This window comes from Rhea americana, unplaced genomic scaffold (assembly GCF_003343005.1).
Source record: "Rhea americana isolate MKP2758 unplaced genomic scaffold, rheAme1 scaffold_131, whole genome shotgun sequence".
NCBI lineage: Eukaryota > Metazoa > Chordata > Aves > Rheiformes > Rheidae > Rhea > Rhea americana.
In genome coordinates this window covers 2,389,006-2,415,210 of record NW_028185384.1, presented here as the reverse complement: position 1 = coordinate 2,415,210, position 26,205 = coordinate 2,389,006, and the positions used below count along the sequence as shown (strand labels likewise).

General features: G+C 46.1%; 1 protein-coding gene and 3 non-coding genes across 4 annotated transcripts; all 4 read left to right on the top strand.

Annotated features, from left to right (window-relative positions):
• The first annotated feature begins 535 nt into the window (after positions 1–535).
• LOC146599850 (signal recognition particle RNA) lies at positions 536–834 on the top strand. The gene has a single exon (XR_014894923.1).
• Positions 835–1,640: 806 nt separating this feature from the next.
• On the top strand, positions 1,641–1,939 carry LOC146599849 (signal recognition particle RNA). Its single transcript, XR_014894920.1, has one exon.
• Positions 1,940–2,316: 377 nt separating this feature from the next.
• LOC146599848 (signal recognition particle RNA) lies at positions 2,317–2,616 on the top strand. Its single transcript, XR_014894922.1, has one exon.
• A 221-nt stretch (positions 2,617–2,837) lies between these two features.
• Positions 2,838–25,960, top strand: NEMF (nuclear export mediator factor). Its single transcript, XM_085297862.1, has 33 exons — positions 2,838–2,941; positions 3,789–3,857; positions 4,569–4,671; positions 5,602–5,727; positions 5,818–5,966; positions 6,179–6,246; positions 9,339–9,425; positions 10,400–10,476; positions 10,986–11,056; positions 11,147–11,222; positions 12,231–12,293; positions 12,649–12,726; positions 13,095–13,303; positions 14,659–14,844; positions 15,334–15,397; positions 15,934–16,022; positions 16,714–16,817; positions 17,215–17,277; positions 17,452–17,564; positions 18,250–18,307; positions 18,695–18,753; positions 19,245–19,365; positions 19,518–19,791; positions 20,564–20,606; positions 20,692–20,741; positions 22,050–22,197; positions 22,436–22,513; positions 22,596–22,790; positions 23,342–23,374; positions 24,079–24,185; positions 24,284–24,327; positions 24,414–24,493; positions 25,642–25,960. Exons 1-33 carry the CDS (start codon positions 2,883–2,885, stop codon positions 25,717–25,719), a joined length of 3,222 nt encoding a protein of 1,073 aa, XP_085153988.1. The 5' UTR covers positions 2,838–2,882; the 3' UTR covers positions 25,720–25,960.
• Positions 25,961–26,205: the final 245 nt, after the last annotated feature.

Sequence of the window (26,205 nt, the reverse complement as noted above, 5' to 3'; positions counted from 1 at the left end):
TGGCAGGACATGGTTAAGATCACCTTTAGCTAACTCTGTTAGAAAAGATACAATGCAGTTCGCATTGCTAGATTAGACCGAAGGGTGCCCTCACTATCCGAGCACGCTGGCACTAAGCTTTCCTTGCGCCTGCAAGTCTCCGTGTGAGCCAGAGCATGGCAAGGGGCCTGTAACAGCCCTAGCCCTGGCCAGCTGCACAGTTACAGTCACAGCAGCTGTGGGGCAGCTCTCCTGGACACTCCTCTAGGGGAGCTAAAATATGCGACGAACATCTCAAATGCTCTGTGAAAATATTTCTAGACAGTCATCTATTGTAGCAGTGAATGATAAAGGCAAAAAGCTTTCTAAGCTAAAATACTGTGTTGAATCTTTACTTGAAGAGCTAAATTACACTTCCGTAAATTGACACTCTCTCTTCYGTGATCCCAAGGTTTTGCTGAAGCATTAATGCATCGCACTGCCGGAGGCTGCTGCGCTGAAGGGAGAGGAGCTTGTCCCAAGCGCTGCAGAGCGAAGGTGGAGGGAGCTGCGGGCAGCCGGGCACGGTGGCTGGTGCCTGTAATCCAAGCTCCTGGGAGGCTGAGGCTGGTGGACCGCTTGAGCCCGGGGGTTCTGGGCTGCGGCGCGCTGTGCCGAGCGGGCGTCCGCGCTAAGGCCGGCATCGATATGGTGTTCCCCGGGGAGCCGGGGGGCCCCAGGTCGCCTAAGGAGGGGTGAACCGGCCCAGGTCGGGAACGGAGCAGGTCAAAGCTCCTGTGCTGGTCAGTAGTGGGATCGCGCCTGTGAACAGTCCCCGTAGCACAGCCCAGGCGACACAGCGGGACCCAGCCTCTTTTGGCATCTTTCCCCCTGCGCGACCCTGCGCTTGCCGGCTCCAGCACCATCTGTCCCAGGGAGCAGTCACAAAAAGGACAGGTAACGCTGGGGAAAGGCAGAAGCATTTTCTACCGACGCTGACAGCGAAGGTGCTGTCGCAGCCTTGCTCCTTAGCCTGTGCTCAGGCTTCGGTTGCTTGTGCTGTGATTTCTTGCAGCACTGAGAGGTCACAGTGCAGAATGCAATGAAACCTTTTTGGATCCTAATAGATTTCACTCCTAGAACAGGGAACCAGCAGCATTTCCCATCAGAGACCCCGCACTCCTGCAAGTCAGGTAATGTCAGGGTTGGTAACACCTTAGGCAGCTCRTCCCAGATGGAGACCAGGGCTCCGGCTCACAGGAGTGTCTCACTAGCCTGCTCCATTGGGTGCTTACTGTCACAGCTCATTAGTTTAATTAGCTCTGAGCTTTAAGCTCTTCAGACAACACTGAGTGGTCATTCAAGAAGCCTCTATACAAAGTATTTCAAAGCTGGGAGTGGGGCATCTCTCAACCTCTGCAGTAAATTAAGAGTACTGATCTATTCAAGGCTGGCACTGGAGATGAAGCACCACGATGTGCCTCTTTTGGCTGAAAATGAAAACTTTGGACTTTCACAACTACTGAAAACCACTTGTGCTTAGAAAYTTTTCTTTCCTATATATTCATCCACTTCTAAAGGCAAAACACCTGCARCACAAGGACTGTTCTCTCAGTTCCCCACTGCCCCTCTGTGGCCAGGCAGAGCCCATACAAGATGGGTGGAAAAAGACTTGAAAAACAGCCGGGCACGGTGGCTGGTGCCTGTAATCCAAGCTCCTGGGAGGCTGAAACTGGTGGACAGCTTGAGCCCGGGGGTTCTGGGCTGCGGCGCGCTATGGCGAGCGGGCGTCCGCGCTAAGCTCAGCATCGATATGGTGTTCCCCGGGGAGCCGGGGGGCCCCAGGTCGCCTAAGGAGGGGTGAACCGGCCCAGGTCGGGAACGGAGCAGGTCAAAGCTCCTGTGCTGATCAGTAGCGGGACAGCGCCTGTGAATAGTCCCCGTGGCTCAGCCTGGGTGAGACAGCGGGACCCAGTTTCCTTTTGCTTGTTCAGGCTATCRGAACTGGAAACGGAGGGAAAGAGAGGGACAGAGGAGTCGCTAGAGGAGTTAAATAGAGGAATAAATAGGGGAGCTCTAAAAGGGGAGGACGAGAGCCCAGAAACACTCTCTTACGTGAACCCCTTGATCAAAGAGAAGCCCCGATGCTCCTCAACCCCCCAGCTAGACCTTGCAGCGCGGCAAAACCCCAAATTGCTGTTTGCATGAGAAACCAAGCGGCCGTGGAGGAGGGCTCTCCCGTTCCCCGGGGCAGATCTCAGCAGAGGGACCGAGCAGCGGCAGCGGGAGGGCGCGGGGGAGGCCTCGCGTGGGCCGCCGCCGGCGGGCCCTTGGGCGTCGCGCAGCGGCTGGGCCGGCGCCGGGCGCGGTGGCGCGCGCCTGTAGTCCCAGCTACTCGGGAGGCTGAGCCCGCCGGATCGCTTGAGCCCAGGAGTTCTGGGCTGCAGTGCGCTATGCCGAGCGGGTGTCCGCGCTAAGGCCGGCATCAATATGGTGATCCCCGGGGAGCTCGGGGTCACCAGGTTGCCTAAGGAGGGGTGAACCGGCCCAGGTCGGAAACGGAGCAGGTCAAAACTCCCGTGCCGGTCAGTAGTGGGATCGCGCCTGTGAATAGCCACTGCAGCGTAGCCTGGGCAACACAGAGAGACGCGGGCTCTTTTTGAGCAAAACCCCGACGCCTTTTGCACCTTTTTACCCCTTTTTCACCCCGCTTTTGCCCCGCGCCCGCAGCGCCTCCTGCCGGCCGCCGCCCGCCACGCACCCGCTACGCGCGGCGCATGCGCGAGTGGCGGAGGGCGCGGGCCGTTCCGCGCAGAGGAGGATTGGCGCGCGGCGCGACCCGTAGCCGCGGTGGCGCATGCGCGCGGCGGCGGCGGCAGGGGTGGGGGGCGCCGTCGGTGAGGGGCGGCGGCGACGCCATCGCCATGAAGTCGCGCTTCAGCACCGTCGACGTCCGCGCGCTGCTGGCCGAGCTCCGGCAGAGGTAGCCCGCCCAGGAGCGCCCCGGGCCCGGCCCGGCGGTGCCTGTCGTCGTCTCCGCCGTCCCCAGCGCGCGGCCCGGCCGCGCTGCCCCCGTCCGAGCCGGCCCGCTCGCTCCCCCGTGGGCCGGCAGCCCCCCCCCCCGTGGGCCTGTGGCGGTCCCCGGGCTTCTCCCTGGGCAGCGCTCCGTGCTCTGCGCTCCGCGAGGCTGCGGAGAAGGCTCTGCGGCCTGCCCCGGCCAGCCCGGGAGCCCCTCGCATCCGTGCCCGGTTCACCGCGGAGCTCGCAGACCCCTCTGGTGCCTCAGGGCAACGCGCCCGCCCAGCCCCGCTCTGAACAGAGTCACCAGTCTGGCGCGCTTCCGTGCTACTACTGGGATCACTGGTGTCCCGTGCTGGCAAAGGGCTCCCCAGCCGACTCAGAGCCAGCTTGCAGGAGCAAAGCACTCAGAAATGTTACTGGCTACGTTGTGGTGCAGCCCGGTGCGTTGGGACTGTGCTGCTGTGTGCCCCTGCCGCAAAGAGCTGTGCTAGCCGGAGCCTGGAGGGTTTGCCTGGCCTCCGTCCTGCATTGAGATCCAGCAGGTCTTTGGTTGCAGCTGGAGTGTCAGCAGAGACTGTTCTTGCTTTTAGGGACTTTAGTTTTTTTGCAGTTAATCCATTAACAGCAGTTTTTCTATCTTTTGGTTGTTCAGCTTCCAGCTCATTCCATTAATCTCTTTGCTGCCTCTTCAGCTGCTGCTTGGTAATTTAGCATCACTTGCACTTGTGTGTGTTTTGATTATCCCTGGGATTTTTCTGATGCTTATGAGATTTGAGTATCATATTCTCCAAAATATTTTTTTTTGACAGCTTACTGGGAATGAGAGTAAACAATGTTTATGATGTGGATAATAAGACATATCTTATCCGCCTTCAAAAGTAAGAACTTTAAATTTCTTTACACTGTTACTTTACATATGAAAGCTAGATTCTTTGTGTGTATATAATTTTGTGTTGATAGATGYCTGGCTTTTCTCGCTAGTTTTCACAAAAAATAATTAAATTTTTTTTTGATAAAATATGGTAATTTTTACTCTGGAATTTCTTGAGAGATAGTATATGGTAGAGCTTTTGTGAAAAGGGCAAAACACTGCAGAAATACACAAAAGGTTGAATGTGTTAAACATACACAATTATCGTTGTTTCTTTTCGTGGGGAGGGAGGAGAGGAGTTAAAGCAATGCAGAGCAACACTCACGTAAGTGATACTGGTGCCTGGGCCATGTGGTAGGTAGGGCTTGTGTCGTGTTAGTCACTGAACTGTCCATCTCAGTGTTTTCTGGGAAGGACCCGATGGTCATCTGCTTGGCTCCAGTTGTGTTAGGGGATGTTTTACTTCATTGCCTGGGAAGTGCTTTGCTTGGCGAAGTTTTCTGTGAACAGTCTGTCCCATTAACTTAAAATTTGGATGTCTTTTTACTGTCAGCCTGGCTACAGCAGTGTTTGATAGCTTTTACTGTTCTAGGCAACAGTGTTTTTGTAGATGATGTGCAGCTAGCTATGGTCCTTTGGTCTCATTCTGGTGCAAACTGGTGTGTAGTAAGGGGTGGCTGCTCACGTACCAAGTGGCAAGTCTTTATCTTGTTAACAGACCGGACTGCAAGGCCACACTGCTGCTTGAATCTGGTATACGGATTCACACAACGGAGTTCGAGTGGCCAAAAAACATGATGCCATCTGGCTTTGCAATGAAGGTAAAACTAACCTATGTTTTCTAAAAAAGACATATGTCTAAAAAAGACATCTGAGTAGCAGAAAGCAACATTAATGTTCTTTCCTTGGATATACCAGAAAGTAGTGAAAGAATTTGCCTAGTGGGTCATGGTCAAGCAAGTGAGAGAAGACAAAGAAAGAACAGTTGTGGACCTGGGGTCACCTCAACCTCATTGACGTTTAGTGCCAGAAACAATGGAAATATAATTTTCTAAAGACCACTACTAGTATCCTGAATGTTTCCTGGACCACTTGCACCTTTCAGAATTTTACTCTAGTGAAGTCTTATTGTTGCAGTTACATTGTCCAGATTTGTAGGCACTGTGCTGTCACAGCACCCTATATTAAACAGTTCTTCGTTCAGTGTGCTGGACTTCAACATTTCAGATCTTGGTGTAAGCTGTTAGGATGCATTTCTGCTGTACTGAATCGTACAGGTCTGCTTAGGCCCCTCTGGATAGAGCCCTGTTAAAATGTCTCAGCAAAAATTGTCGAGGTATCTTTCCACATCAGGTACTGATGCAGCGGTAATCCTGGTTCCCTTTGTAAGATGAGCCCTTTGATTTTTTAACTAGTTACTTGCTGGTTGAGATGGCATAGGTGACCTTGCTTTGAGTAAGTCAGTTAAACAAATAGCAGCTTTTAATGGCAAAAATAGCTTAATGTCAAGAATCTAGAACAATCATATTTCCTTTAAATATGAAAGTGTTATTGTTTTGTTAAGAGTTGTCTCATCTCTGTAGTACTAATATCAGCATTTTTAGCCTTTTCTGGAATTTGTCTGTATGAAGTAAGGACTGGTCAGACTGTCATAGGAGGGATTGTAGTGGAAAAAAGCAAATACGTTTCAGTGTAAAATATCATGAGCAGGTCTGTTTRCATGGTCTCATAGACGTTCTCTCTGTTGTCAGTGCCGTAAGCATTTAAAGACAAGAAGACTTGTCAGCGTAAAACAACTGGGTATAGACAGAATTGTGGACTTCCAGTTTGGAAGCGATGAAGCTGCTTATCACCTAATCRTTGAGCTGTATGACAGGGTAAGTGAAAAGCCCCAGTCGCTTTGCTCTCTGTGTAAGACCATGCTTGAGCACGGCCTTTGCTAATGGTCGGCTGTGGTGTACTTACAGGGTAACATTGTCCTGACAGACTACGAATACGTCATTTTAAACATTCTGAGGTTTCGCACAGATGAGGCAGATGATGTCAGATTTGCAGTTCGGGAACGATACCCAGTTGATATTGCAAAAGCACCTGTACCTCTGCCGACTTTGGAAAGGTAGCTAGATGGTGTACATATAGGAATAAATGCAGATCACTTTGAATTGTGAATAGTGGTATGTCTTTGCATAGTCTTTTCATATATTACAGGCCATTTTGCACTTCTTTTTATAGAACTGAAAGTGTGTTGTTGCCTCTAACCAATAGAAAACAGTCAATAATACCTGTTGTTCATTTTCTGGAATGGCAACTCTCCATTATCTTTGCTAGGTTGACTGAAATAATATCAAATGCACCCAAAGGAGAACAACTGAAGAGGGTTCTTAACCCCCATCTTCGTAAGTAATCATGTTTCATTACAAAATGAAATGGACAATTTGTGTTATCTTTAGGCAATACTAAAAATTTGAACCATATCAAGCAGTCTTTTTTGAGATTATTTATGACAGTCTGGCTTCATGTATATTTGAAAAACAAAGTAACAAAAAACCCAATTCTTTAGAAACAGATAAGATCTTTTTAATTCAAAGCCAATTGCATAGAGACAGGGGCCTTGCTGTGATCAGATGGTGATGAGGACCTGAGAATAGCTCTACTGGAGCTCTAACTCGATGCATTTTACCCAGGATCTTGTCTTCAGCAATGCTGAGCAGGAATTTAAGAATGTACAGTCAGGGCAAGGATATTGTTAGGAAGTGACTGGAGGGTGCCCATGCTTGTCGGTCATGGAATGGGTGACAGTGTGGCAATACTGGGATGCTCTGTGCATCAGGGTGTTCCCTGTCAGCCAGGGAAAGCACGTCATGCCKCTGGTATTCTTGACTGAAGAAACAATTTTGACTTTGTGATATGGTGAGGACAATAAGTTTGGTTTATTGTCCAGATTTAGCTGTGATCCAGGTGCAGAGCTGCCTAGCAGGTACCCCCCAGACACCCCCCATTACYTGATTTGCAGACCTTAATATCCTTTTTCCCATTTCTCAATTCTCCTTTTCACTGCTATTGTCCCTTCCTTTCTCCAGCCTGGTCTCCTCTTAAATATACAACCTGCTGATGATTGCTTTTTCACRTTAGACTCAGTTTTGCTGTATCGCTACCCAAATTTGGTATTCCTGATACTGTTATCTGTCAATATTACCRGTGCGATTACCTAGATACTGTTGGCCTGGCAAGGTTCTAMTCTCCAAAAGATCCATGGTTCTTTCCCTAAGTTATTGTGAAGTTTATTGATTTCTCACATCACTCTCCCTTAAGCACCTGTGAAACTGAGCTGTTCCTCATGACACTACGTGTAACTTATGTTACTTCTTGCACTGGTAATTGTCACATTCAGCAGTTTTGCATTCTGTGTCCTGTAGTTCCTCACATCCTACTAAATTAGCCTCACCTCAGACTAGGGCCTGGTCAGCAGCCCAGTGATTTGCCTGCAGCCTTAACAAATGCACTGATATTTTCCCAGAACAACCTCTCAATCCCAGCAATCTGTGTTTTAGAGACTTCCCTAGTAAAAGCAGACATCTTTGTATTTCTTAGCTTGGATTGGATTTTTCTCGAACCTGTATGAACTTCCAGCATCCAAAATATCTTGTGRCAAGGTGTTCCAGAGCTTGCTTAAATGTCACATGAAAAGCCACCTTCTTTTGTTAGCTTTGAAACTGGTCTCGCTAGTTTTATTTGGTGCTCCAGTACTTGCATTGGAAGAGATGGTGAACAGTTGCTGTCTAATTACCTACCTACTCTGTGCCACTCATTTTATAGGTCTTAGTAATTTCTAGGCTGGCTAGTCTGCTGTTTAGCTTATATAGTTTTTCCTTGTACARTAAGCTGTTGTTGCCCTTCTCTGTRCTTTTTCTAGCCCTACTGACTTTGMGATGGGGTAGCTAAAACTTTCTAGCATTCAGAGTGAAAATACTCCATGGATTTATACTGTGGCATGATTTTCCCTGCTCCGTTCAGTCTTCCCTTCCTAACAATTCTAACATACAGCTTGACTCTTTTGTCTTCGTCAAGTATTGAGCTTATGTTTCCACAGAACTGTCTTTTTAGTCTTGTTCCGAAACAGTCATTAATAGTCAGTTGGGCCCTGTTATTGTACGTACAGAACTGGATAGTCTTTCCTCATGTACATCATTTTGATGTACAGTGAGTTTGTCAGTTCTTTTATCTAGTACTCCCTGTTGCTGTGGTCTCCTCCGGTATTTCACAGTTGGCTGACTGTTGCCGAGACAAACTCGGTTTCATCGGTAGGCTTTGCCCCATGCTCTTTGCTCCTCTTTCCTGAGCCAGTTGAAAAGTCCATGTTGACAAGCGTAGGCCCTGGCCAAGATTCTAGCAGAGCTCAGTTCACCCCCCACCTGCCTCTGGTGTGTGCACTGACAGCTTAAACCTTCTCCCTGTTCGCTATCTATCTTTCAACCATTTTGTTATCCGSACAGAGGCTATCAAGTTCTCCTGTGCCCGCTTGTCTCCTGTAAGCGTGTTGAGGTGAGCCATGTTAAATGCTTTATGGAAATCTAAATAGACCTTATCTATTCAACCTCTCTTGTCTTTGTACTTTTAGACCCTGTTGTGGATTTATGAGGCAAAAAATGAAACTGTGTAGGCTCTTTTCCTGTATGTATTTGTCCAAGTCTCTGCTAGTTGTAGTCTTTAGGCTAAAAGAAATTRGTAGTTTCCCAGGCCTAGGGGAAGGGGTCCCATTCCTTTTTTAATTCCACCATGTTTCTGCTTTGCTTGTTATCAGCTAAACCAGGTTACCCATTGCACCATCTTGTTTCTCAGAATTCATGTTTAATCTTTGTAGGAGGTGGTATTTCTGTGCTTTTGTGTGCTACTTCTCTTCACCCTGTTTGGATGGGGCTGCACTCGTTTCTGCTGTCCCTCATGTTTCACTTTTGGCTTTGCCAGCTCTTTGACAGTTCTTTTACTTGAAGATATAGGATTTGTATGACTTCGCTTTGTAGTATCTTATCCCAAACCAGATGTTTTTCCACGCTTTTTGGGTTTCCTACACTCAAACTTCCCTATCCCTTTTTATCTTAAAGTTTTTTTTATTCAATTTCGGCCCAGATGAAGCCCATCCATCGTGTACATCTTCATTCTGTTCCAGACCTTTTCCAGTTCTGTGTGATCTTTTAAGCATCTTTTGGTTTGTAAAATCCAATTTTCTTAGCTCTGTGTTGAGACATGGCTGCTCTGCTTGGCCAGTAAGCATTTCTGAGCGCGGTGCTGTGGTCACCTACTTCTGCAGCGGMCTGGACTTTGTTGCGTTCTGGGACCACAACACCTTCACTTTCCCCAACCTTTCTAGGCATTGACTGTAGTTTCATGGCCTTAGTTTGTTGAAGCACTTGTGATTTTTATGTGAATACAGAATTCACTGCGAATGTTTTTGACAACTGATTCTCCCTTTTTTTTTTTTTTTTAATAGCTTATGGAGCCACCCTCATTGAGCATTGCCTTATAGAAGCTGGATTTTCTGGTTATGTCAAAATAGATGAACATATGGAAAAGAAAGGTATGTAGGAGGTAATATTTTAAAGGCTGTACTACATGCTTAAYGGTTCTTGTGTCTATGTGGTATTTTTTTCCAAGGAGAGAACTAGTCCTCAAACCTGTAATTCAGACCATATAATTACATCCTATAATGTCTTTAGATTGGAGATCAACTTTGTTGTTAAATCTCTTGAAYTGTGCATATATTAGAATTGCAATATCAGACTCCCCTTATGGTCTAAATGTTTTTATAATGAGGTATTATATTAAAGATTAGATGAACTCTGAMTGTAGAGAGGGATGTTTTTATTGAAATCCTGCAGAGACAAATTGACATCAAAGTTTGCCRTTACCTATGACAGGCATCATGGGGATTTGACAAAGCAGCATCTTTATATTTATTTGGAAATTATGAATTTGGGTGGTAAAATCAGAATAGTGTTTTTCTCATAGTCTTATTTTTCTTGGGTGCTTTTGTTTTCCGTAAATCAAAAAGACTTTTTACATCTTCCTATTACACTGTGGTACTGTAATAAATTGATTTTATAACAAACAAACAACTTCTCACAGCTCCTGGTTTATGCTTTGCCTCTATAGCTTTATTTTTATAAGGTGCTAGCATTTGTATTCAAATAATTATGTTTTAAAATACATTTTTTTTTAATTTTAAAAGTTCTGCAAATTGAAATGTGTGTGATGAGGCTCCTGTTCAAAGTGAACAGTAATTGTTGTAGTGAAGGACCAATGGTAAAAGATGTATAGGATTTTATTTTTGAGATGTATTAGAATCCTACTTTTAGAATACTTCACTAGGCTACATGATAACTTGAGTTTTCTGTTGCCATGGTTAGGTTGAACAGATTGCTGCTTGTGTATAAGTGGATGCACAGTTGCCTAGGTATTTTTGTTGATTTGCTCTTTTGCTATGTTTATATAAAAATATCTTTTTGTTCTAGGTGTTCTAAAATCTTCCTCCTCTCCTTCCTCTCTCTTTAGAAAATATTGAAAAAGTACTTAGTGCTTTACAGAAAGCAGAAGAATATATGACGCTAACTGACAACTTCAGTGGAAAGGTAGGTCTCAGCTGAGCAGCTTGGTTATCAGTTATGCAGGAACTGAAGAGTTAAACTGGCAGGCAGGTAGTGCTCAGCATATGTTCTGTGTGCTTAGGTTCCARGTAGTGGTGGGGAATAAAAATTACTTCCTTGCATCCTTGCAGCAATTAATAACTTCCAAGCATATTATATAGTTCCTATCAGAACTGCATTTGTGCTCTAATAGCAAGTAGCACTGTTTTGCGTGTAAAAAATACATTTGTGTGGTAAGCTGTGGGGTGGTTCTGAGGTCTGCAAGAGAAGTGCGACATTTTTTTCTGGAATACACTGAAATAGAGAGGAGCAAGGGGTCAGGACTTCATTCAGTCTGTCACGTTTGCTAGTGCTACGAGGTCTCCCCTCTGGAACAAATTACTGTTTCATGCTGATGAGCAGGTTAGCACCTAAAACCTCCTGCCTTGCCAAGATAAGGGGATAGGAGATCCTTTTCAAAGRCAAATGCTGATGACATTTATGTATTATTTTAGGGTTATATTATCCAGAAAAGGGAGAAAAAGCCAAGCCTGGAACCAGAGAAACCAGCAGAAGATATTTACACGTAAATATTTGAACTATTTGCTCCCTTTTCTGCTAGACTGTATAACTTAAATTAGTTTTCGGGTGATAATATCAACTGTGTATTTTACAGATATGAGGAATTTCATCCTTTCTTGTTTTCTCAACATTCAAAATGTCCGTACTTGGAATTTGACTCATTCAATAAGGTACAGTGCTTTTGCTGATACTGTACTTAAGTGTTTTAATAGACTGAAGCTAAAAAGTGTAATTAAAATACAGTACTGAAGTTATTAATGAAAACATAGACCTTTGAGGAAGTAATTAATTTGATGGATAAGTGTTTTGTGTAGAAAAGGCCAAGCAGAATAGGACCTGGAGGCTATTGCTGGCCAGTGTCATCTTTATTAACTCTGTTAGATCCTGTAGCTGAAAATACGGTCCTGACTGTAGGTTTATATTGAGCCTGCATGGAAGTTGGCTATTAGTCAATCCAGGTTAGATGTATTTGTTATTGGAAARTACAGAAGCTGAGTTACTGCTGAAGGTGAACAGTCAGCACATTTACGCTTTTCCTGTGACTACTTGGAAAGGTTCAAGCAACTGATTTAATATTTCCTTGAGTGTTGTCCTTCTTGGGTGTTGTTCCTGACCTTGATCTCCAGAGTTGCTGTCTCACTTTCCTGCCCTGCTTCCTGCCTGGATTTCTGTCATCATCTTTACAGCATCAGTGGTCTAAGCAGCCTTTAAAACCTTCCTCTCCATTTGTTCTAAGCACAGTGTCTGACAGCTGGAGCACCATACCAGGAGTAGTTCTTAAGCATACTTTCTGTTTTTTTCTGAACTGACCAATTGCTGAGGCAGGGATTCAGGACAGACAGGGCCTTAACTGCAGKAGAAGGCATCTGAAGAGCACACTGTGTGAAAAAGCAGGTTCCTTCTGCCACTACGACTTCTTAATACAGAATGAGGATCACAGTTCAGCCAGTTATTACTCATGTCCATGGCCCCAGTTTAAAGTGAGACATCTTCAGTGCCTTGCTGAACTAGCCTTGTGACAAGGTAAAAGAAAGGATGTTACTGAACCCTGTTTTAGCATCTGTCTCCTATATTAGTGCTGTGCCATCACCTCTCGTGAGGAGAACCTCATCTGTCTTCTGCYGTTGTTGGCACGGGTTAATGCAACCTGGAGATCCTTAAATCTGACTCTCTTGCAGGCAGCAGACGAGTTCTATTCCAAGTTAGAGGGACAGAAGATTGATCTGAAAGCGTTACAGCAGGTATGCTCTCAACCAGGAGTGGAGCAGCTGAGGTGTTTCTCTGAGCTTCAGATGCTTCTTCAGGGCATTTGGTTACATAGCTTGGGGTAGAGGAGGAGTCATTTACTTATTTTTGTTATAAAAATACTGAATTAGTGATGGTCATAGAGCAGGTTTCAAGCTATATAGCGCGGTGGTTGATTCTGTTTGGAATACAAGTGATAAAATTAAGAGCACTTCTTTGGAAACTTCTCTGCATCCCTTACACTGTTTTATTTTTCTTAGCTAGAATGCTATGCTGGGTGTCTCTGTACAGTGAATAGGTGACAAGATGCTGTTTTTATGATTCATTTTTCCATATTTCTTGTTTTTGAAGGAAAAACAAGCATTGAAGAAACTTGAGAACGTCCGTAAGGATCATGAGCACAGACTAGAAGCTCTTCAGCAAGCTCAGGTAAGACTAGGATTTTTAGCTGGGAAGGTATGTAATACTTCTTGAAGAGTTGCACCTGCTGGTCCTGATTGCCGTGGTCAGAGCTGGATCCCGCTGCAAGGCCTTCTGCTGTCCCTGAGCACCTTGCAGCCCCTCAGGGAGCCTAGACCTGCCCAGTTGGGCTTTGGTCCCTTACAGAAGCTTTGCACCTCCTTGGCCAAGAGTTGCTTGTAGAGCTCTGCTTGCAGGAGTCAAGCTGGTTATTGCCCCGTGTTACGACTTTAATACCATTTTTGGATTTCATCTCAATATTAATTAGCACTTTTAAAAAAATATTACTGGGGTTGTTTTTAGCTTGAATGGTGATAAACTTTTTTTCTTTCCTTAAGGAAATTGATAAGATAAAAGGAGAACTCATAGAAATGAACTTAGAGATAGTTGACCGAGCCATCCAGGTGGTTCGCAGCGCRTTAGCCAACCAGATAGACTGGACAGAGATTGGAGCAATTGTAAAAGAAGCTCAAGCACAGGGGGATCCTGTTGCAAGTGCAATCAAAGAATTAAAACTTCAGACAAATCATATCACAATGCTGCTGAGGTGAGTACGTAGCAGATCATCCATACCAAATGCAGGCAGGACTGACTGCATGCAGTGAGCTGGGCAGGAGGCAGTTGTCTCTTTAGTTTCTGCATTGGTATTTAAGATATTCAGTTTTYCTTATATTAACATGAAAAGAACATGCAGCTGGTGTGAGCTGCAAGTTTTGATGCTGCTCCCTGCTTCCCTGTAGGCATCCTAATGAGTGAACTGGAAGTGAGGTAGTTCCTGGAATGTCTTAAAAACCTCCTTGAAAGAGTAAAAGGCATGCAGTGTTGCAGGCCAGGTGGGAATGTATTTCAGTATGAGTTTGTCAAATATTACATACCTATAATCTTTCTCTAAAGGTGAGAGAGRTCCTTTGTAACCTGAGCTGACAATATATCAGAATGCTAAAGATACAAAAGTGAGAATTTCTGTTTTATAGCTAAAACTTCTGGTATGAAAGTTCTGATACAGAAAAATGAACTTACGAATGTTTAGTTGCGTTATTTTCAATCATATTAGTATATTCCAGAATAATCTTGCTTTCAGGAGTTGTTTCTGTGTTGGCAATTGTGTGTTACATCAGTCTATTTTCCATCTGTTTTCATAGTGAATAATGATCACTTTGCTGATCACACAGCTTAGTTAGTCCACCAAGTGTTGAATCATGCATCCTTAATACRGATGACTGTGGAAATGTATTTCCCTTTATGAAGAACATTATTTTGTGCTGCTCCACCGTCTTTTGCTACACAGACTGAGCACAGCTGCATTGACAGAATTTCACTGTGAGAAGGAAGTAAGGTTCCAACTGATTTGTGTTCAGCATATTTCATTAAAAACAGCAGAAGATATGTTTTATGAGATTTTAAACCACTGCAATGCTGTCCTGTTCACCAAATCAGCATGACGATRTCCATGCCCTCATTTCACATTACGATCAGGCACAGAATGTGTTGCGTTTGTCTTTGTTCTTTACTTTATGAAAATAGATCTTCACGACTGTTCTTTATTTTAAACCTATTTTTTCTTTGGTTTGATAGCAGAGAGATATATTTTTTGTAAAGGTGGCTGGAGGATTTAAAAGAAAGAAATTACTTTGGGGAATGCTACCTCCTTGGATGGGAAATTTTCAATTTTTTTATCTTTCAGTTTTTGTTTTCTTTTTTCTTCAAATATTGGCTGAATCCGAGACAGAAACCTGCTTGCATATAAGGCAATGTGGGGCCTTCCTGCAGCTGTATAGTGAAAATGGTATTAGGATTTTTTGGCCATTTCCAATCTTCATGAGAGAATAGAAATGCATTGTGCTAAGGTTAAAAAATAACCAATWTTCTTACCTTAATCAGTATGATGTTATGTTTTTTTAGGAACCCATACGTGTTATCTGAAGAGGAAGAGGAGGAGGAGGATGCTAATTTAGAAAAAGAAGAAACAGAAGAAACGAAAGGAAAAAAGAAAAAGAATAAAAACAAACAGTTGAAGAAACCACAGAAAAACAAGCCATTGTTAGTTGATGTTGATCTCAGCTTGTCTGCATATGCCAATGCCAAAAAGTAAGGTTTACGATGAATGCGTGCTTTGGTCTTAGAAGTTTCTKTATGTTTGCAGTTGATAGTGTTAACGTCATAGAAAGGGTCCTATGTGTATCTTTTTTTAGATTAAAAGTTAGAAGTTGAAATAGGTAGCTTGTCCTTAGTTCTAGGATGTATATTTTCCTTGTCCCAAACAGTATCTCACTATTACATAGCGGGTTGTCTCTCGGTATCATGTTAATTTAATTTTGAGTACAGTTCTGCACAGAGACATATGAAACAAAATGTTTTTTTGCCACACAGTAATCCAAACAGAGTGCTCTGTTTGTCTGAGAAGGGAAGTTATTTCAGTTAGCTACTTTTCTCAGGTGCAGACTAAGATTTGAGCTAAAAATCACTTTTTCAAAACTGAACGTTTACTACAAATCTCAAGAACCATGAGAAGAAATACATTCTAATAGTGAGTGGACATGCTGAGATTTCAGATGTAAACAGACTTCTGTTTCGCAGGTATTATGATCACAAAAGACATGCAGCTAAGAAAACACAGAAGACAGTAGAAGCTGCAGAGAAGGTATTTCTTCGTATTTGTTCTTAAAAGATATTTAAAAGYAAAGCCCCTATCACTGATAAGGATATCACTTATCACTCATAAGTGATAAGTGGAAAATTCAGCCTTAGTTTAGATAGTCCTAATGAGACACAAAATRTAAAATTAACCAACCAGGGTTGTTTCTTTCTTGGACTGTTAAGATCACTGAATACAGGACTGCAGATCACTGCTGTATTAGCTGATTTCCATCAGTAGCCCAGTGAACACACAGGGTGTTTGGTGGGGATACTGGCAGACCAGAACTTAGGGAGACAGAAGTGGAAARTTGTCAGCTATCTGATCATAAGGATTTTCATTACTTTTCTCAGGGGCACTACGCAGTGAAGATTTATGAATATTTTAGAATTGCTGTTTTGTATATGCATGAGAAGAATATAGGCTTGTGCATAGCAGTCTGTAGAGCCTGCAGTCTGAAAAAAAAGAAAAAAAAAAGTARTAGTTTCCTACTTGTTCAGTTTTTGCATTGGGGAACTGGGATTATTTTTTTATCTAAATAGGCATTTAAATCAGCTGAGAAGAAGACGAAGCAGACACTGAAGGAAGTTCAGACRGTTACCACCATTCAGAAAGCAAGAAAGGTCTATTGGCAAGTACAATTTCACTGTCATTATCTAAAGTGTTGTGAATGTGTGCAAATTCAAAAGGAYTGTGACACGCTGACTTTTCGCTAGGTTAGAAGTAGCTAATTATTATTATATTGGCTAGTTACATTTTCTTAGCATTACAGTTTATATAGTCTCCTTCCAGTTGCTGCTTTAAGTTGCTGGCCTGATTTTAATAGTGCCTTTGCCTGGGAAAGTTCCTTTCAGTGGGACTCTACATAGGTTTGTGGTCCTGCTCTGTGAGTCACTTTGACTGTGAACATGAACTTGCATGGCATTTTTATCTTGAACAGAACTAGGAAGATGTGCTCAGTAAAAATAGGGAACTTCACTATTACTCTCTAGTGACCTTGTGTCTGTGAGGTAGTAATGGTAGTTTTAGAAAAATAAAGCTTTTTATAGTCTAATAACTAAATTATTAAAATAAATAGGCAGTTGGGCTTGTGGTGACAGTGCTTGTTGTGTTGTCTCAAAATATCATTGACAGTGATGTTGCATTTGTACCGTGCCTTGTTTTCATGCTGTAGAGATACGAATGAATGTGAAACTTGATRCAGGGTCTTTTACAAGTAATAAATACAAGATGGTTATTTTCAGTTTGGTACAAAACATGCCTCTGTAATGTACTCTTAGTCCTAGGTGTTTTTCACATAATGCCTTGATGCAATTTGGCAGGTTTGAGAAGTTCCTGTGGTTCGTTAGTTCTGAGAATTACCTCATTATCGCTGGAAGAGATCAACAGCAGAATGAATTGATTGTCAAGCGATACTTGAAATCAGGCAAGTCTGACTAAGTGGAGTATATCAGTCTCTCTTTTACTTTCTAGTTTTATAAATGTACAAGGAGAACATGAAAGGAAATGTCTAGTTTGTTCTTAAGCTGGTCTTAGATATGAAGGGTCTTTGGTGATGGTAACTCCTAGAAATTGTGTTTGTTGTCAGTGGAGCACTGGGGTAGTTTGGTGTTGACCTTCAGCACTTGGGTAAGAGTGGGTTGGACAGACACCTGTAGGGAGCAAATGTGCTGATCATGCCTGGGGCAACAGGTATAGACTAAAAGGCTCCCAGATYCCCTTCCCATCTGGTTCTCTGCAGCCAAGATAGCCGTTTTCCACGGGCATTGGGAATCTTCCCTAAGTAATCTATATAGTTACCAAACATGTCACTTTTCTTACAGGGGACATATATGTGCATGCTGATCTCCACGGAGCCACAAGCTGTGTGATCAAGAACCCAACAGGTACCTCGTCTGGAGCTCTGTTCATACTGCCCTCAAACTCAGCCAGGCCACCTTGTCTCTGCCCAGAGGTCCTGAAAAATTTATGCAACGAGTTTGGGACGTGTGGAAGTTGTAGAGTCGCATTCTGTTGCACATGTGTTGTATTTGCTAATTTGCTGGATGCTGCTGTTGCAGGTGAACCGATCCCTCCACGGACCCTGACGGAGGCAGGCACGATGGCGTTGTGTTACAGCGCTGCCTGGGATGCCCGTGTTGTCACCAGTGCTTGGTGGGTCTTCCATCACCAGGTAAGGACACTCGTGCATGCAAACAGGCCATTGGATGGGAACAAAAGCGAGACTGCACATAAAATCTCTCTATATGGGAACTGAAGGATATGGATGAAAGTTCTAGTGTTGGATACCATTCCTTGTGGGTTCTCCTCGGCTCTGCTGCACTGACATAAGGGTAGGGGTGGAGGGGTGACCTCTGATGTGACATGTGCATGGCTGATGAAATGTTACAAGCTTGGCTTCTTAAAGCAAAAACAAAAAAACAAAAAAMCACCCCAAAATCACCCACAAAACCCATCTTCCTCTCTTCTAACAAAAACAAATTTTAATTTTTTCAGTCAGACTGTATTAACTGTATTAACTACAGTCTTGCTGTCGTCTTAGCAACTCAAGCATAAGGATTAAAAGATAACATTAAACTAAAGGTTGCAATGCTTTCAGTTGTTCCCAGTTTCCTGACTAACTCGGTTCTTTCAGGACTTTCAAAACGTAGCCCTGTAGTGTGTGATTGAACTGAAACATCTGTTAGGAAAACATCGTACAAAAGACAGGAGGAACCCTTTTGATACTGAATCCTGCAAAGCTGTTTCCATAAGCTAAAAATGCAGCTTGCTTTAAAGTTCCTTTTGCTAGTGCTATTACTAAGTGGTGCTGGTCTTTTGTGAAAGATACTCCTTATAGTATATCCTGCTGTTCTCAGGTTTCTAAAACTGCACCTACAGGAGAGTACCTCACCACTGGAAGCTTCATGATTCGAGGTGAGACACGAGGAAACAGTGGGATTTTAGCACTAAGCGTTTTGTCTGGAAACTCTGTGCTGTCTCACAGTGGCAACCACTGGAGATGTCCCCCTGTCCCTGTGGCAGGTGGCAGATACTACTCTTCTCCTCAAAATATGTTTTGAGTGGTTTAGACCAAACATCAGAGAGCTGCATCAGCATCTGCTAGCTGAGTAGAGGCACTGGAGAGAAGATGGTTAGCTAAATTGCTCTCATGTTTCTCAAGTTTTGTTGTCATCCAGGAGCTGGAACAAGCCCCAGTATAATTTCTGGCAACCTAAAGTCTCTAATAAAAATGAATTTTGAAAATATGTTATTTAACATTGCTGTTAAATCTCCTTATGGGAATCTGTCTTTGTTTTTCAGGGAAAAAGAACTTTCTTCCTCCTTCATATCTGATGATGGGGTTTAGCTTCTTGTTTAAGGTACTGCTTTCTGTGTGCAGCTCTTGCTGTTTCTTTTAATTTGGTTCAAGCTGTGGGAGGCTTACTTTCTAGTTTTTGCTTACCAGTATTCCCAGTTACTACTTTTCCTACTGGGACAAATCCCATAAAATACTACTCAGCAAAAATTACTCTACTCTTATTTCCATTTTTCCCCAATTTGCAGTGGAGTTCATTTAAAACAGACAGTGTAAACATTATTGCCTCTGCTAGACTACATTACGAGTTCTGTTTGAAGCATATGTGTATTTAGGGGGAGACTGCTGGCTATGCAGTTATTCACGTCTCCTCACTAGCTTTACTTTTGAGGTAGCCATACTAGGTTTAAATGTCCTGGTTTAGTTTCCTTCCCATAGGAGTGTAAAAAGCGTTCAAAGAGGAGGAATACAATCCTGAGCTGGTATTCTCTGAGGAGGCTAGTGAACATCACTGGAACTGGTACCAGCCTAATGTAAAGTCACCTTTGTTGTTAGGTGGATGAAAGCTGTGTTTGGAGACACCGAGAAGAAAGGAAGATCAAAGTGCAGGACGAGGATCTGGAAAAGGTCTCCAGCAGTGCCAGCGAGCTGGTGTCTGAAGAAGTGGAGCTCTTAGGTATGATGGAGGGTGTGACGGGAGCACTGTGCGCACTGCTGACAAATGGAACCGTCTGAGTTTGTGCTTACATTGTACCTTCCCTGCGCTCTGTAATGGGGCAGTCTGGTGTTCCTAACGTGAACTGTGTTTTCCTCACCTGTGTGCCCCAGAAGGAGGAGACAGCAGCAGTGAAGAGGAAAAAGTAGAGTGTCAGGAGGCACCAGAAGATGTGGAAGCCCCATCTGAGAGTAATCGTGGTGAGGGTGTTGCTGACCCTGACCAGGGCACAGTAAATGCACCTCCTGTGCCAGAGGGGGCCTCAGAAGAGGATAATGGAGAATCTGAAGATGAAGTGGAAGATCCAGAGTCAAAGAGTGAAATGAAGGAGGAAGAGATAAATTACCCGGATACAACAATCGACCTGTCACACCTTCAGTCGCAAAGGTAAGTGAAGGAGCAGCTGTGTTTCTCAGCAGTGTGGGCCCTTCTGAGGATCTCCAAACTATTAAAATGCTGTCTTGACCTGCCAAAGCAAGGGCAGCGATGAGCTGCTCTTGATTCCTTTGCTCGGTTCTGCAGGATGCCAGAGCACAACCTGCCCTGGGGTAGTACAGCCATGCTCTGCACCTGTTTCCTGCTGCCTCACTACTTGCTTTAGACCTCGCTGGCTCTTTGGCTGCTTTTTGTCACTCTTAGGTGTCCCTAGCGCTGCTTTTGCTCCTCAGGAGGCACCTTCCTCCTCCTCCTGTTCAGAGCTGCTCTGACACCAGAAACTGAGCCTTGGAGTCGCTTCTGCTGTGCTAAGTGGGCGCTGAGTTACTGCTCTGCATTTGATTGTGATATCCCTGGAGTTCAAGAAAATGGCACTATTTAGAGGGTGATAGGAGAAGGGATTGAGCAGATGGAAATGGGCACGTCTTGCAGGGAACACTACAGATGATTAAGACTRTATGCTTGGGAAGTGAACATTAGGCTATCTTTGTTGCGTGTGTTTGTGTGTGTACGTGAGACAAGCTGGCAGAGATCTGAGGACCTGCTCTGTAAACTTATTCCCAGTCTTGCTGCCCTTCTCCCTTCACCAAAGCTGGGACTTCCGAAGAAGAACTAGAAAGCTGAAAGCCGTTTAACAGAGTGGCCAACATCTAGGCTGTGAAGGTGTGTGCAGGGCTGAGCTGCTGTTCATCCAGTGACAAGCTCCATTTCAATTTCCCCACAGATCCTTGCAGAAAATTGTCCCCAAAGAGGAAGGACCCGACTTGGTAAGGTCCCAGCTCAGATATTTGGCGAAGAGCAGCATGAACTGCCACTGGATATGGTGTGCTTTAACCATATTTCACTTTTTAGAGTGACAGCAAGTCCCAGGGGCGAAGACATCTCTCTGCCAAGGAGAGAAGGTGAGAGCATCTGGCTGTCTGGGAAGAGGCAAATGCCTTTTTGTCATTTCCTATTCAGGGCACGGGGGAAGAACATGTTTTGTTTCTCCCAGTCTGGTCCCTGCCTGCTTTTTGGGGGAGGCAGGGCTTGCCCAAAAGGTCTGCAGTGCTGCCTTGTGCTCTCCACAGGCAGGATTGCTGGGCGAGGACAGGTGAGGGGGGCCGAGCTGCAGGGTGACTGAGCGAGCTGGGAAGGCCTCACAAAGTCCTGATCAGTCCAGAGGAGCACCTGGATTGTCCATCCTGCGTTTCCAAGCTGGGTCCTGCCCTTGGTTGCTTCTCTGTGAGCTGGAGCCTGTGAAATGATGTCCTGAGCTGGGGACAGGGTGGACATTGCCAGGTTCTTGCTGTGATAATAGTTTGCCTTCCCTACACCTTCCTGCCCCTGAAACAAGCCTGCTGAGGTAGCAGAGACGTTTCCCTTGCCAAAGTGCTGCAGTGGGGGTGTGAGTGGGACTGGAGAGCAGGGAGTGGGTGTCAGCCCATTCATTGTCATCAAGAGGTCCCAAAATCCACCTTCCCTGAGGTTTGAACCGGGTGATGGGAGCCCTGCTGACACAGCTGTGTTGGAGATTGCTGTTCGGGGGTGGAGGCGTGTACATGCCTGTAGATCTAGAGGCTTATGGACGGTGGCTTTGCCACGTGAAGCGGAGCACAGCCTTACAGGACGGCAGACTGGTCCGTGGCCAGCCTCTCTGCCAGCACAGCACTGCTCTGTCGAGAGCTATGACCTGGCAGCCCCAGGGCTGGGAGGCTCTGGAGGCAGCTGGGCAACGGAGGGGCACTCGGATGGGGCCCTGGTTGTCCTTGTTGGTGTGTCCAGCTGCAGTGGTTAAAGCAGAGCGCCCGAACAGCAGGGAACCATTTTAGCTTAGCGTAGCCATGCTTTCTGAGGAGGAGGCAGCCTGGCTGTGAAATGCCCTTTCCAGTCTCATGGAGAGGGCTCTGGTCTGGGTGACCATGACCATTGTTACATGGTGGGAGAGCTGGAGCTCCGGAGAAGAGGAATGAGGGCTCAGTGAGGCATCCTAACTCTGGGAATGCAGCGACTCTCATCCTTTGGGAGCGTGGTTATGGACAGACAGCTTCTGGGGCACTCATGGGCTCAACCATATCTGGCTTCTGGTTTGAGAGGTTTTGCTAAAGAGGAGTAATTTCCAGGGTATTTGCACAGGGTAACTCTGTGGCTGGGAAGCAGGGTGTTAATGCTGATGGAAGAGTAGCCCACAACAAGAGGAGCTGTGCTGAGTGATCATTTGCTTTCCTTAGAGAAATGAAGAAAAAGAAGCAGCAAAATGACTCTGAGAACTTGGAGCCACCTGAGGAGAAGCAGAAAGAGGTGGAGACGCAGCGTTCCCCTGCACCCAACACCGATAAGGGTGTCCCAGCCCCACAGCCCATCAAGCGGGGCCAGAAGGTAGGCAGGGATCAAGCTTCTCCTTGAGCTGAGCTGTTCCCCTGTGAGGTGTGGGCTTGTCTTCTCCCATCCAGGCAGTAATTCCAGCTTTCTGTCAGACACTCACAGCTGCTTTGAAAGAGGCTCAGGAGACTTGGAAGCAGTGTGGATGTGGGGAGAGTGTTTAGGTTTTGGCCTAGGAGTGAAAATCTCTCCAAAAGTTGCTGTTTCTAAAACTATTGCTGTGTTTTCTTCACAGAGTAAAATGAAGAAGATGAGGGAGAAGTATAAGGACCAGGATGAAGAGGACCGGGAGCTCATCATGAAGCTGCTGGGGGTGAGCGAGAGGAATTCTGCCTCACCCTGTGTGGCGGTTGTCTTGAGTTGCTGGCTCTAACCACCCCTGTGCATAACTGCAGTCTGCAGGGTCGAACAAGGAGGAGAAAGGGAAAAAAGGGAAAAAGGGGAAGACAAAAGAAGAGCCAGCAAAGAAGCCACAGCAGAAACCCAAGGCTGCGCATCGGGGTGCCGGAGGGGCCAAGGAGACGCCGCCAGCAGGAGTCCTGCTGCATGAGTCGCAGGACCCAGCCTTGGAAGAGCAGCAGGACGAGAAGGTTAGCGCCATGCTTGCCTCACCTCTCCCGTCCGTGCGTCTGTCCCTCCCCTCTGGCTCTCCTGGAGCTGTGTAGTGCTGTCCTGCCCGCGAGGCCGAGCAGCTCTTGCTGTTCTGGGGCACTGGGGAGAGCAATGCGCCTGACGCCAGGTCTCTGGGAGCGCATGGGTTTCGAGAAGTACCAGGAGCCCCCGGAGCAGCGTGTGTGTGTGCCGCGCCCCAGCGCGGCGGGGTGAGCTGGGAGGGGATTGAGCCTCGCCGGGCCGCAGCGGGTCTGGGTAAGTCAGTGGCTCCCARCCGGTGCAGCTGAAGTGCAGCTGAGAGCTCTCGAGATCAGTTGTTATGAGACAGTGTCTCTGAATCGCAGCCTGTGTCTCCTCCCAGCTCGGCGCGGGCCAAGCAAATTACTTTTTCCTTAAAATGAGTTACGTTTCTGCAGTAAGAATGTGGCTTTCTGTGGACCGCTGCATAAAATAATTCAGTTTCTCCAGGCGGACAAAAGCAGTCGTATGTTCTTTTTAGCTCTAAAGTCTCCTTTGTTTGTGTGCACAGGAGGAGCAGGACCAGGATCAGCCGGGAGCTGAGGTGAGCACTCCTGTCTTTGAAACTCGGTTAGGTGCTGAGGGAGAGGCTTTATCCCTGCTCGAAGCTGGCAGCCCTGCTGTTGCAAGGGCAGGGCCTGAGGCTCTGGCCTGGCTTCCAGCGTGGCACGGGGGTTCCTGTGTCGAGCCCGCTGGAACAGTGTGGCTTTGCTGTTAAATGTTAAAATGCTTTTTGCCTCCTATTGGCCAAACCAGGTTTCTTGTGCTTTGAAAAAAACTTTTTTTTTTTAATTCCTTGCTTATCACATATATCCCCTATAGAAACTAGGGGTTGGCTAAATAGAAGTTTGTCTTTGCCTGATGAGGTCTTTGTATCCCTCAGCAGTGGTGACCCTGAGTGGGAGGAGGGTGRCACAATATGATACAGTGCAGAGTTTTCTTAGCATTAGGAATTCATTTACTTAAAATTGCTTTAGAGCTTTCTGTAGTTATAGGCTGTAGGTGCAGCCCACAGCTGAAAATGAGTTGATTTCTTTAACAACCCCTTTAATCAGGGAGTTTCATGGCTCTCTTGGGGGGGGGGGCCTTGGTCACCCTGTGAAGCTATGACTGTGTTTGGAGGTCCCTGTTGGTTCGGCTCAGCTCTGTGGGGAGAGCCTTGAGCCGCTTCTGCAGCGAAGCAGGTTGGTCGGGGTCGGTGCCACTGTCTGGTTTCGCAGCGCGGATCGTGTCGCTCTTCCCTTCCAGGACGGCGAGGCCTTGCTGGACTCCCTGACCGGCCAGCCGCACCCCGAGGACGTACTGCTCTTTGCGGTGCCCATCTGTGCTCCCTACACKGCGATGACAAACTATAAGTAAGTTGCAGCACTTTTCTGTGGAAGAGGTTTGCTGGCAGCCGGCACGGCGAGGTGGGAACTGCCGTACGAGTTACAGAAACCTTTTCTTTTGCAAGGTATAAAGTCAAGCTCACTCCAGGCACCCAAAAGAAAGGAAAAGGTATGGTTTTAACACACTTGGATCCTTTTCAGTGCTCTGCCTGTTGAAGTTAGCACACTTTTTAAATCTTCTTTCCTGTTTTACAGCTGCAAAGATTGCCTTGCATAATTTTATGCAATCTAAAGAAGCTACTGCAAGAGAAAAAGACCTGTTTCGCAGTGTTAAGGTAACTAGTTTCTCTACTTGCTTTTGTAAAAAWTTAACTTCAGCAGAAAAGAATTCACTCGTGTTGCTTTGGAGGTAAAGGTGTCCGAAAGCAAATGTACTACTGCTTTTTTTTTCTGCTGTGCTGTGTTTTATTTCTCAGAGCAGCTAGGGAAGATGCGTTGTGTAGGCTGGAACGGATCAGTAGGTATTTACCTAACCAGTGTCACTGGGCGTTAGGTTTCTGTACTGTGCGTCTGTTGATGCAAATAACGTATTTGACAAAGCTTCATCTTCCGGGAAGGCCTCGAGGGAGGGAAATTCCCCCGCAGCTGGCAGCACGCGGGAAGGACGGTGGCACTGGGAGTTTGGCCAGGCAGGTTCAGGGTTTGGGGCAGGGTCCTGGTGGGCGGCTCGCGGCGGCGCTTGGGGCCCTGCGCGCCTCTCCCCACGCAGGATACGTCCCCTGCCGCTGAGCAGGCCAGAGCTCGCCCAGAAGGCGCCGAGGGCTGCAGTTTGCTTCCACCCTCCTGCCAGCGTCCCCATCTAAACTGAAGGCAGCAGCCTGCAGCGCGCGGGGGGCCGCCGCCGGGYGGAGAGGCAGGGTCCTCGCTGGACTCCTCTTGTGGATCCGTCAGCCGTCTGCGCCGCAGTCCGCCTTGCCCCCGGCCTGCGGTGCTGCTGGGACTCGCCATCCTCAAGCGTTTGTTTCTCATTTGATTTGAACGATCGCAGTGTAGGAGGCCTCTGCTGTTTCGCTGATTAGGAGTGACTATGATCTGACTGTTAGGGGTGACCACTGTATTGAACTGCGTCAGAYGAGCCGCTGCCTTTCCGCAGAGCACTGCTAGAAAAAGCACAATTAACGGTTAACGACCACCAGAGACCAGGCAGCGCCCAGGGAATGACGGAGCCGCCTGTACCATCCTAATGGAGCTAATGCGCAAAAGCAGCGCAGAAACCCACTAACAGGTCTTAAATTAATAAACCAGAGGGAGCGAGAGCAGCAGCCTGACATCAGCCCGATTTTCTTTGCGGGAAACAAGCGGGAATGCTCAGAGCAGGAAGCACATTCGTTCATGCCAACGGTCAGAAACGGGAGCCGGGGCGGGGAGAATGATGCTCTTACGTCTTCTTCTGTTACGCACCATTTCTCATGTTGTTTTGTAGGATACTGACTTGTCAAGAAATATTCCTGGTAAAGTGAAAGTGTCTGCACCCAATCTCCTGAACAGGAAAAAGAAGTGAGTCAATACATGTTATTTCCTGTCACCAACTACCGCTGCTGCTCAGCCAGAATCCAGCTGCCTCCAGAGGAGGGTGGGAGACCTACCTGGACGGCCAGCAACTGGCCTGACTGAGCCTCCGTGTTAGCAGGCAGACATGGACCAGTTCCTGCTTCTTGGTTTAGATGGACTCTAACAGCTCRCTTGGTCCAAATAGCATAAAAACATGCAAGTAAATTACTGGCACTTGGTCAGTGACGTAATCTCAAGCTCTTCTTTAATGCTTTGAGTTTTGGTGCTGAGCACTCTTTCCCCATGCTTTTGGGCAAAGGCATGCCTTAATCATCTGCTGCAGCAAGCCCTCTTGCCTCGGAAAGGGAGTGGAGTTTCCGGTGGAAAGAGGTGAGTTTCAGTGCAGAATGCCTCACTTCAGAGAAGGCCTGTGTGTGTTTGTGTGTGTGTGTGTGTTTTTGTTTTTGACAAAACATGCCCTGGTTGCTAGGAGGTA